Source organism: Rhinopithecus bieti, unplaced genomic scaffold (genome assembly GCF_001698545.2).
Source record: "Rhinopithecus bieti isolate Rb0 unplaced genomic scaffold, ASM169854v2 scaffold_63133, whole genome shotgun sequence".
NCBI classification, from domain to species: Eukaryota; Metazoa; Chordata; class Mammalia; order Primates; family Cercopithecidae; genus Rhinopithecus; species Rhinopithecus bieti.
Genome location: NW_016823820.1, coordinates 56,560 through 68,804, shown reverse-complemented (window position 1 = coordinate 68,804; position 12,245 = coordinate 56,560). Strand labels below are relative to the sequence as shown.

General features: G+C 39.8%; 1 protein-coding gene across 1 annotated transcript in view; it reads right to left on the bottom strand.

Annotated features, from left to right (window-relative positions):
• Nucleotides 1–9,111, bottom strand: part of LOC108521858 (putative zinc finger protein 735) — a 19,024-nt gene extending 9,913 nt beyond the window's left edge. Inside the window, exons 1-3 of the mRNA XM_017861840.1 lie at nucleotides 8,927–9,111; nucleotides 4,232–4,358; nucleotides 3,651–3,746 (exon numbers count right to left, since the gene is read on the bottom strand). Coding sequence (XP_017717329.1) covers nucleotides 3,651–3,746; nucleotides 4,232–4,358; nucleotides 8,927–8,965 — 262 coding nt within the window. The 5' untranslated portion in view covers nucleotides 8,966–9,111. The remainder of the gene's footprint in view (nucleotides 1–3,650; nucleotides 3,747–4,231; nucleotides 4,359–8,926) is intronic.
• Between the last annotated feature and the right edge of the window lie 3,134 nt (nucleotides 9,112–12,245).

Here is a 12,245-nt window from a genome sequence, read left to right as displayed (position 1 = left end):
CAAGTGGGCTTCATCCCTGGGATGCAAGGCTGGTTCAACATACACAAATCAAGAAACTTAATGCATCACATAAACAGAACCAAAGACAAAACCACGTCATTATCTCAATAGATGCAGAAAAGGCTTTCGACAAAATTCAACAGCGCTTCATGCTAAAAACTCTCAATAAACTAGGTATTAATGGAATGTATCTCAAAATAATAAGAACTATTTATGACAAACCCACAGCCAATATCATACTGGATGGGCAAAAACTGGAAGCATTCCCTTTGAAAACTGGCACAAGACAGGGATACCCTCTCACCACTCCTATTCAACATAGTGTTGGAAGTTCTGGCCAGGGCGATCAGGCAAGAAAAATAAATAAAGGGTATTCAATTAGGAAAAGAGGAAGTCAAATAGTTCCTGTTTGCAGATGACATGATTGTATATTCAGAAAACCCCAATGTCTCAGCCCCAAATCTCCTTAAGCTGATAAGCAACTTCAGCAAAGTCTCAGGATACAAAATCAATGTGCAAAAATCACAAGCATTCCTATACACCAATAACAGACAAACAGAGAGCCAAATCATGAGTGAACTCCCATTCACAACTGCTACAAACAATAAAATACCTAGGAATCCAACTTACAAGGGAAGTGAAGTACCACTTTAAGGAGAAGTGCAAACCACTGCTAAACGAAATCAAAGAGGACACAAACAAATGGAAGAATATTCCATGCTCATGGATAGGAAGAATCAATACTGTGAAAATGGCCTTACTGCACTGCCCAAGGTAATTTATAGATTCAATGCCACTTCTATCAAGCTACCATGACTTTCTTCACAGAATTGGAAAAAACTAAAGTTCATATGGAACCAAAAAAGAGCCTGCATTGCCAAGACAATCCTAAGCAAAAAGAGCAAAGCTGGAGGCATCACGCTACCTATACTACACTACCTTATACTATACTATACTATACTATACTATACTATACCATACCATACCATACCATACCATACCATACCATACCACAAGGCTACAGTAACCAAAACAGCATGGTACTGATACCAAAACAGAGATATAGACCAATGGAACAGAACAGAGCCCTCAAAAATAACACCACACATCTACAACCATCTGATCTTTGACAAATCTGACAGAAACAAACGGGGAAAGGATTCCCTATTTAATAAATGGTGCTGGGAAAACTGGCTAGCCATGTGTAGAAAACTGAAACTGGATCCCTTCCTTACACCTGATACAAACATTCATTCAAGATGGATTAAAGACTTAAATGTTAGATCTAAAACCATAAAAACCCTAGAAGAAAACCTAGGCAATACCATACAGGACATAGGCATGGGCAAGGACTTCATGACTAAAACACCAAAAGCAATAGCAACAAAAGCCAAAATGGACAAATGGGATCTAATCAAACTAAAGAGCTTCTGCACAGCAAAGGAAACTACCATCAGGGTGAACAGGCAACCTGTAGAATGGGAGAAAATTTTTGCAATCTACCCATCTGACAAGAGGCTAATATCCAGAATCTACAAAGAACTTAAACAAACTTGCAAGAAAAAAATCAACCCCATCAAAAATTAGCCAAAGGATATGAACGGACACTTCTCAAAAGAAGGCATTTATTTATGCAGCCAACAGACACATGAAAAAATGCTCATCATCACTGGTCATTAAAGAAATGCAAATCAAAACCACAATGAGATACCATCTCACACCAGTTAGAATGGCGATCGTTAAAACGTCAGGAAACAAGTGCTGGAGAGGATGTGGAGAAATAGGAATACTCTTACACTGTTGGTGGGACTGTAAACTAGTTCAACCATTGTGGAAGACAGTGTGGCGACTCCTCAAGGATCTAGAACTAGAAATATCATTTGACCCAGCCATCCCATTACTGGGTGTATACCCAAAGGATTATAAATCATGCTACTATAAAGACACATGCACACATATGTTTATTGCAGTACTATTCACAATAGTAAAGACTTGGAACCAACCCACATGTCCATAAAGGATAGACTGGATTAAGAAAATGTGGCACATATACGCCATGGAATACTATGCAGCCATAAAAAAGGATAAGTTCATGTACTTTGTACGGACACAGATGAAGCTGGAAACCATCATTCTGAGCAAACTATCACAACGCCAGAAAACCAAACACCCCATGTTCTCATTCACAGGTGGTAATTGAACAGTGAGAACACTTGGACACAGGGCAGGGAACATCACACACCGGGGCCTGTCATGGGGTGGGGAAATGGGGGAGGGATAGCATTAGGAGAAATACCTAATGTAAATGACAAGTTAATGGGTGCAGCAAATCAACATGGCACATGTATACATATGTAACAAACCTGCACATTGTGCACATGTACCCTAGAACTTAAAGGATATATATACACACACACACTCAAATGGGAAGAAGCACTTGAAAGGTTGCACAGAATTAGTAATTTATAGAAAAATGCAAAACAAAGTCACAATACAAAACAAGATTACCTTACATCAATTACAATGGCCACGATAAATTTTTTTAAAACACCAACTATGTTGATAATATAAAGAAATTGAAACCTATGTAAGCTGTTGATGAGAAAAGAGATGCAGCCATCATAAAAATATCATAAATGTTCTTCAAATAATTAAAAATGAAATTATCATATAATACAGCAATACCATTTATGAATCTATATCTAAAACATACAACACAGTAAAATGAAGACATAAGCAGGCCGGGTGCGGTGGCTCAAGCCTGTAATCCCAGCACGTTGGGAGGCCGAGACGGGCGGATCACGAGGTCAGGAGATCCAGACCATCCTGGCTAACAAGGTGAAACTCCGTCTCTACTAAAAAATACAAAAAACTAGCCGGACGAGGTGGCGGGCGCCTGTAGTCCCAGCTACTCAGGAGGCTGAGACAGGAGAATGGCGTAAACCCGGGAGGCAGAGCTTGTAGTGAGCTGAGATCCGGCCACTGCACTCCAGCCTGGGCGACAGAGCGAGACTTCGTCTCAAAAAAAAAAAAACAAAAACAAAAACAAAATGAAGACATAAGAAATACCCTGCTTGCATATCTCCCCACGGCAAGTATTACAACCCAGCCTCTAAATAAATAAATAAATACATATATAACAATTAAAAAATGAAAAAAAAATTGTAAAAAACTTTAAACTATATTTCACGGCTATAGTAATAAAAAACAGAATGGTCTGTGTAGAAAAGTGGACAACCACCAATGAAACAGAAATCACTATTCTCACACATTTTAGACATGATGCAAAAAAAATTTTTTTTAACTGTTTAAACATAGAGTTTCTCAAAAATACACAGATATTAGTGTGTCCCCAAAAGCAATGGCAAAGCAGTCCGTTTTTTTCAGTCCCTGATAAGCCATAGAGAAAACTTTGGCTCACACTGTGAACTTGAAAAAAGATTATTGAAGAGAAAGCAGAATCCATGGAGAATTTGACAGCATGGGGCAGAAGGTGTCCCTATGTGAGAGCAAAAGAAAAAAGTGACTTGAGCTTCTCAGAAACTCTTTCCATCAAAGCACAGTTCCCCAGACCACATTTTAAGGGCTGGCTGCCTCCTTGATTTGTGTACCTCTCATCTGTGTCATCCGCTTCATTCACTTTCACCTACCTGGCTGTTTGGCTACCATCTCATTTCTCTTTATATTCCAAGACTCTTTATTTTGCTCTAGACAGGTGATCAAGTCTGGCTTAGAGTCAGCAATACCTGTTTTATTAAGAAAAAAAAGTAACATAAATCTTGCTGAATTATTTAACTACCAACCTAGTATTATGCTTAGTAAAGAGGATATAATAGAAAATTCTAGAAAATTAATATTGATTCATAACAGAACTTTCTACAGATTTAGAAAATACTTTAAAATTGTGGGTCCTTAATTTCACTACTCAGTATTACTGAATTAAACATTGGTGGTGGCAACTGAATTCTAAGGCATGGGAAACGCTATTTTACGCCATGACATTTTTGGAATTGCCACTAACCTAGAGCAAAAGATACATAAGCTCAGGAAAGGGAAAAGTTCAGGTCAAGATAAAACATTGTGAAGAATTTGTTCTACACCAATGAATCCCCAAGATTTTCTTAAAATTGGAGAGCTAAAATATATTCATGCAAAGCAGAAATTACCAAAATTATCTTAGAAAAGAGAGAAAGGCAATATATTAGGAATTGTGTATTGAAATTTTCCTCACCCAGGAAGACCAGGTTTCTGTAGTTGTCTAACATCACATCTCTATATAAATTCTGCTGAGCATGATCCAGGCATTGCCATTCCACCAGAGAGAATTCTATAGCTATGTCTCTGAATGTCAACAGTCCCTGAAAAAACAAAACAAAACAAAAGAAACCACTCATGAACACACAAACAGTTACCGTGTGTCTGTAGGCAGAGATTTGTATTTGACTTAAGAGAGTAAAAAGAAGTGGTTTTCACTTATAAGAGTGACTAAAATTATTCAACAAGGTAATTTTTAACACTGAAGTATTCTCTAACTCTGAGAAAAGAGAATAGCATAAGACCCACAATACAACTATAGATTTGATACTTTTCTAGATGATAAATTATAAAATTAAGGGCATCAACATAGACATGTCTTTTTTTTCTATTTTTCTTTTCTTCTTTTTTTTGAGACCAAGTCACACTCTGTTGCCCAGGCTGGAGTGCACTGGCATGATCTTGGCTCAGTGCAACCTCCACCTTCTGGGTTCAATCAATTCTCCTGTCTCAGCCTCCCAAGTAGCTGAGACTACAAGCATAAGCCACCATGCCTGGCTAATTTTTGTAATTTTACTAACAGGATTTCCTTCATGTTGGCCAGGCAGGCCTTGAACTCCGACCTCAGGTGATCCACCCAACTTTGGCCTTCCCAAAGCTGCTGGGATGGCATGCATGAAGCACCTCACCCCCTTGAACATGATTTATTTTTGAGTGTTATATTTACATAATACAGAATAAGTTTTGTATATTTCTCGAGCAGTCATGATGAGTTGGAAGGTACCCTCAATTCTTAATATGTGCGCATATAAAACTCAAAATCGTGTTGTGAGATTTTGTTTCAGCTATTTGAGGGACAAAGTCTGAATTTCTGGAATTTTTAGGGGGCCAAAGCTCACCAATGTTTCTAAGCTAGTAAGAATAGTTTGTCAAACATCCACTAAGTGGCAGAGTCTCAGTTTTTCCCAGTTTTCTCTCACCTGTAAATAAAGATAAGAGCCTTCATTTTAAAAGACCAATATATGAAAAGTCATCATCGAAAAAGAAAGGACAACTTCCAGATTAAATGTGATGATTTATGCACTTCAGCTAGGAAATCTCCTAAGTGAACTTAATAATTAAGAGAATAATAATTAATAGTGGAAAAAATGTCATTGAGATCTTGAACCAAGTGAATAACATTGTTATTAACTTTATTAGCACACATTTGTATTATGTACTGATGGACACAGGCCACAACATCACTGCTGTGGTATTTCTCGCCTTTCAGAAAAGTAAATTGTAATCCAAATTTAATTATATGTATGTACATATACTTTTTTTTTTTTTTTTTAGAGATGGAGTCTCGCTCTGTCACCCAGGCTGGAGTGCAGAGGTGCAATCTGCAATCTCGTCTCACTGCAACCTCTACCTCCTGAGTTCAAGCAATTTTCCTGCCTCAGCCTCCCAAGTAGCTGGGATTACAGATGCGTGAAACACACCTGGCTAATTTTTGTGTGTTTGTTTTTTCTGTAGAGATGAGGTTTCACCATGTTGGCCAGTCTAGCCTCGAACTCCTGACCTCATATGATCTGCCTGCCTCGGCCTCCCAAAGTGCTGGGATTACAAGCCTGAGACACCATGCTCAGCCTAAATTTAATTATAAAGAAACATCAGTTTTATGCAAAGTCAAAGATGCAGATAACTTCCCTGTGCTGTAATTTTTAACAGTAATTTTAAGTAGTCTTTCTTTAGCACCCTGGAGAGCAAGTATCTCCTAATAGTTTTTTCAGAACTTTCTGGGTAATAAATGCCATTCTGTTTAAATAAGCATGTTCTAAATCCTGTTCTGCCTGGAAATAATAGAGCACACAGATGAAACCCCAACAGGACATGTTTCACTTTTCATTAATATCCAAAGACAACTGTGTTTCCCCAGTAGAAATATTGAGTATTTACACCTTCTCACGTTCAACAGCTACAATGGGAACATTTTAAATATTGCAAGTCATAAATTTGTAGTAAGAATTCTACATGGCATACAAGAATCCAAGATGAAGAAAATGTATAGAACGTTATGGCATATAGAGAAAATATTTTTTTTCAGAACCCCTTGCCTATCATAAAATGACAAAATATAGTTGAAACAAACTCATTAGGGATCAACAGTACAAGTAGAGAAGTAAAAATTTGCAAGTTCCGAACAGATGGCATTGCCAAAGGCAGAATGGACACCACGCTTAATCTGAGACATGCTTGCCTGAGAAAAAGTGATTTTTTTTCTTTTCCTCCTCTTTCTCTGAAATGTATTTTCAGACAAGATGCTCTGGACATATTAAACCCACATCTTGAGAATATGCCTTTAAAGCACAATCTATTCACCTGCTACCACCACACACACCCACGGACAGAAAGACCGAGACTTGAAGAAAACATTCACCAATTTTGTTGGTTATAACTGAAAAGATTTAAGAGCAATGGGAGAACAATGAGCTTCTCCATAACTATTAAAATATAAGTTTCTTNGCTTAATCTGAGACATGCTTGCCTGAGAAAAAGTGATTTTTTTTCTTTTCCTCCTCTTTCTCTGAAATGTATTTTCAGACAAGATGCTCTGGACATATTAAACCCACATCTTGAGAATATGCCTTTAAAGCACAATCTATTCACCTGCTACCACCACACACACCCACGGACAGAAAGACCGAGACTTGAAGAAAACATTCACCAATTTTGTTGGTTATAACTGAAAAGATTTAAGAGCAATGGGAGAACAATGAGCTTCTCCATAACTATTAAAATATAAGTTTCTTTTTCCCTGCCCTCCCCTGTCAGACACCAGCAATCTTCTTTACAGTAATGGGAGCATGAACTGCACTGACCTTTTCCTACCAAACGGAAACAGGGCAGGCAGTGCAGCCTTCCTTAGATGCGAAGGTTGAACTAAACTCTCCTGAATGTATCTTGAATCCCTCAAGTGTATAAGTTACTTGGTAATCTCGGCCCTACTTTATGCAAAGTGATTCTTCAGGATCCAAAAGGGTCCAGGAATGGGCTTTTTCAACAAGTCCCCTGTAAATGCTGATTGTGCTTTCCCAGACACATTATTAGCATTAGCGAGAAAAGCAGGCACAGCAAAGAGTCCTTTACACCCGCCACGTCCATCACAATACACATACTTGTGATACAAATAAAGACAACCAACCACCATGCTGAAATATTACATTTTTTGTTGGCTTTTTTAAGTTTACAGGGACAACAGAAGGCAGCAATGTCTGAGTAAGTCTGCACCTGGGAAACATGTACACATGTACTAATAAAATGTTTATTAAGCAGGTACTATGTGCTCAGGAGCATATCATAGAACACTGTGTTGGGAATGACACATTTTGTGATTTAATTTTCATAGCACCCTGGGAGTTGGTACTAAGTATTGAATAATTTTTAGCATTTAGATTAAGAGCACAGCATTTTTTTCTTCTTATGTTTCTCTATCATTACTTTTAAAAGAAAATGTATAGAATAGTAATTCAATACAACACCACAAAAAATATGAAATTATACAATTACATAAAAATTGAGTAATCATCTTCCAAATGGCTACTTTGTAAATAATGAAATCAAGGCAGACATAAAAAATTTTTTTGAAACTAGTTACAGCCAAAATACAACATACTAGAATTTCTGTTACAGCTAAGGCAGTGTTAAGAACAAAATATGTATCACGAAACACCCACATCAAAAAGTTAGAAAGATCTCAATTTAAAAATCTAATGTTACAATTAAAAGAATTTCAAAAGTAAGATCAAACCAACTTCAACGCTCGCGAAAGACAAGAAATAACCAAAATCAGAGCTGAGACATAAATAGTACAAGGGGTTGGGCGCTGTGGCTCACTTCTGTAATTCCAGCACTTTGGGAGGCCAACGTGGGCAGATCACGAGGTCAGGAGTTCGAGACCAGCCTGGCCAACATGGTGAATCCCTGTGTCTACTAAAAATACAAAAATTAGCTCGGCGTGTGGCACATGCCTGTAATCCCAGCTACTCGAGATGATGAGGCAGGAGAATTGCTTGAAACTCGAAGGCGGAGGTTGCAGTGAGCCAAGATTGCACCACTGTACTCTAGCCTGGACAATAGAGTGAGACTCTGTCTTAAAAAAAAAAAAAAAAAAAAAAAAAAGTTCAATGAAACCAGAAGTTGCTTTGCATAAAGCAGGGCCGAGATTACCAAGTAACTTATACACTTGAGGGATTCAAGATACATTCAGGAGAGTTTAGTTCAACCTTCGCATCTAAGGAAGGCTGCACTGCCTGCCCTGTTTCCGTTTGGTAGGAAAAGGTCAGTGCAGTTCATGCTCCCATTACTGTAAAGAAGATTGCTGGTGTCTGATAGGGGAGGGCAGGGAAAAAAAAAACATATTTTAATAGTTATGGAGAAGCTCACTGTTCTCCCATTGCTCTTAAATCTTTTCAGTTATAAACAACAAAAATGGGTGAGATGAGGCGCTGGGAGTGCAGAGCTGCCCAGCATCTTACGGTTCGAGGGGACTAAGAGCCGAGCTGGGCCAAGGAGGATATAGGTCCTCAGACTTCGGAGCGAACTGTGAGGAAGTCTGGATCCTGCTACAGCCACTTTCAGGTGGTTCCAACCAGCTTCCGCCCCTCTCTCAGATGACAGACCCAGCACTCACCATTTCTCGACTTCCAGGGGATTCTGGTCTTTTAGCCATGAATCTGCGAATACCTGCAGGACACAAAGCCACAGTCTTGGCCTCTAGGAGCAGAGGACGCAGAGCCGTAAAGAGAAGAACTGGAGCTCTAGACGCAGAGAAACACAAAGGACCCGGAAAATTACGGAAGCGTCCGGGTCTCTCCAGCTGCATGCCTGATTGGACAGTTTCTAGTCCACGGCCCCTGATTGGATAAGGTTTCAGGCTTCGTGCCTGAATGACGGAATATTTGATCACTGGGCTGAATGAAGCAAAAATAACAGCCTAGGCTGCAGCCTTTACAGGCAAGTCTTCTTCCCTGATCTCAGCCAGATCAACACCAGAGGATACTTGCATTTAACCTTGTGTATAATGTCATATGCATTTATAAATGATATATAATATAGTTATTCATAAATTGAAAGAATATAATGACAATTATTTTTAAAATTTGGATGTTATGCGGTGAAACCCCGCCTCTACTAAAAATACAAAAAAAAAAATTAGCGGGGTGTGGTGGCCGGCACCTGTAGTCCCAGCTCCTCCGGAGGCTGAGGCAGGAGAATGGCGTGAACCCGGGATGGGGAGCTTGCAGTGAGCCGAGATCGCTCCACTGCACTCCAGCCTGGGCGACAGTGTGAGACTCCGTCTCAAAAAAAAAAAGAAAGAAAAATTTGGATGTTCTGACCTTCCTTACTGTGGATCCTTTGCAGTGATATGGTTTGACTCTGTGGCTCCATCACGAGGTCAGGAGTTCGAGAGCACCCTGACAATATAGTGAAACCCCTCCTCTGCTAAAAATACAAAAATTAGCCAGGCGTAGTGGCGCGTGCCTATAGTGCCAGCCACTTGGGAGGCTGAGGCAGGAGAATTGCTTCAACCCAGGAGGCAGAGGTTGCAGTGAGCTGAGATGGCACCATTGTACTCCAGCCTGGGCGACAGAGTGAGATTTCCTCTCAAAGAAAAAATAAAAAGTTGCAATTTCCACCTCTCAGGGCAGGGACCGGGTAGGAGATGCTTGGATCACTGGGGGGGATTATCCTCATGCTGTTCTTGTGATAGTAAGGAAGCTCTCAAGATACCTGATGGTTTAAAAATGTGGCATGTCCCTCCTCCAGGTTCTCTCCCTTTTTCCATCATGTAAGATGCGCCTTGCTTTCCCTTCACCTTCTGTCATGGTCATGATTTTAAGTTTCCTGAGGATTCTTCAGGAATGTAGAATTATGATTGAACTAAACCACTTTAAAAAAAAAATACGCAATCTGAGGTATTTGTTTATAGCAGTGTGAAAATGGACTAATACATGCAGACAGCCTGAGATTTCAAAAAAGAGGCAATCCTCTGCTGTAAAATATGAATCATTTGTAACTGTTGAATGTGCTAGTAGCCAAATGTTAAAAGTAAAAGAAAAGGTGGGGCCCGCCCAGTGACTCACACCTGTAGTCCCAGCACTTTGAGAGGCCGAGATGGCGAACCACCTGAGGTCAGGAGTTCAAGACCAGCCTGGCTGACATGGCAAAACCCCGGCTCTACCAATAATAGAAAAATTAACTGGGTGTGGTGACAGGCACTTGCAATCCCAGCTACTCTAGAGGCTGATACAGGAGAATCGCTTGAACCCCGGAGGCAGAGGTTGCAGGGAGCCAAGATCCCGCCACAGCACTACAGTCTGGCAACAGAGTGACTCTGTCTCAAAATAATAATAAAAAAAAAACAGGTGGAATAACAGGTGGAATTGATTGTAACAATTGAATCAGTCCAATAGGTCCAAAATATTGTTATTATAATTTGTGATTAGTGTGTAATGGTTAATAAAGCATATACGCCTTTGAAGCTAAATCTTTTAATGTAACCGTGTATTTTACCTTTCTAGCACATTGCAGTTCAGACAAGCCACATTCCAGCACTCTGTGGCCATGTCAGAGGCATTTGAACCAGAGCAACTGCATCTGGAATAGGTGCTGGGTAAAGTGGGGCTGAGACCTACAGGACTGCATTTCCATGAGGTCAGGCATTCTAAGTCACAGGATAAATAGGAGATTGGCTCAAGACCCAGTTCACAAAGACTTTGCCGATAAAACAGTTTGCAGTAAAGAAGCCACAAAAATCCACCAAAACCAGATGTGAACAAAAGGGACCTTTGATTGTCCTCACAGGTCGTTACATGCTAATTATAATGCATTAGCATGTGAAAGACATTTCAACCAGTTATGTTATGTTATTGTCATGTTTACCATGACAGTTAACGAATGCCATGGCAACATCAGAAAGTTACCTTACATGGTCTAAAAAGAAGAGAAACACTCAGTTCTGGGAATCGCCCACCCCTTTCTTGTAAAACTCATAGAATAATCCACTCCTTGGTTAGCATATAATCAAGAAATAACTGTAAGTATTTTTAGTTGAGCAGCCCACACTGCTGCTCTGCCTATAGAGTAGCTATTCTTTTATTCCTTTACTTTCCTAATAAATTTACTTTTATTTTGCACTGCAGACTTGCCCAAAATTATTTCTTTTCTTTTTTTTTTTTTCTTTGAGACAGAGTCCTGCTCTGTTGCCCAGGGTGGAGTGCAGTGGCACCATCTCAACTCATTGCAACTTCTGCCTTCTGGGTTCAAGAGATTCTCCTGTCTCAGCCTCTGGATTAGCTGGGATTACAGGCACACATCACTATGCCCGGCTAATTTTTGTATTTTTAGTAGAAATGGGGGTTTCACCATGTTGGTCAGGCTGGTCTCAAACTCCTGACCTCAAGTGATCTCCTGCCTCTGCCTCCCAAATTGCCTCGGTTACAGGTGTGAGCCACCACCCACGGCTCTGAATTATTTCTTGTACGAGATCCAAGAACCCACTCTTCAGTTCTGAATTGGGACCATTTCTGGAAGCTTCTTTTCAGTGAATCACAAAGGGATGATACTAAGGAAACCACCAACCCACAGGAAATAGATTGAATCACCAATTGACTAACGTTTTGTAAGTGGTGGTGTACCCGGGTATGGAATGGGATTGGGTTAGTAGCCCAATTTAGGGTAGTTAGAGTGTCTCCTAAGACAATTAAGTCCCCTTTAATAAAAGGCAAGAACACTTGACAAAACTTGTGGTTGAGGTGCAACTTCAAAAGGTTAGAGTCTTTCCTAAAATTTTTGGGGTTAGAGGCCCCTCTCAGTAAAGTCCCTCTGAGCTAAGATTTGGCATTATGGAATGTTAACCACTATTGTTTTTGTTTGTTTGTTTGTTTGTTTTGAGATGGAATCTCACTCTTGTCGCCCAGGCTGGAGTGCAATTCAACATCTCGGCTCAC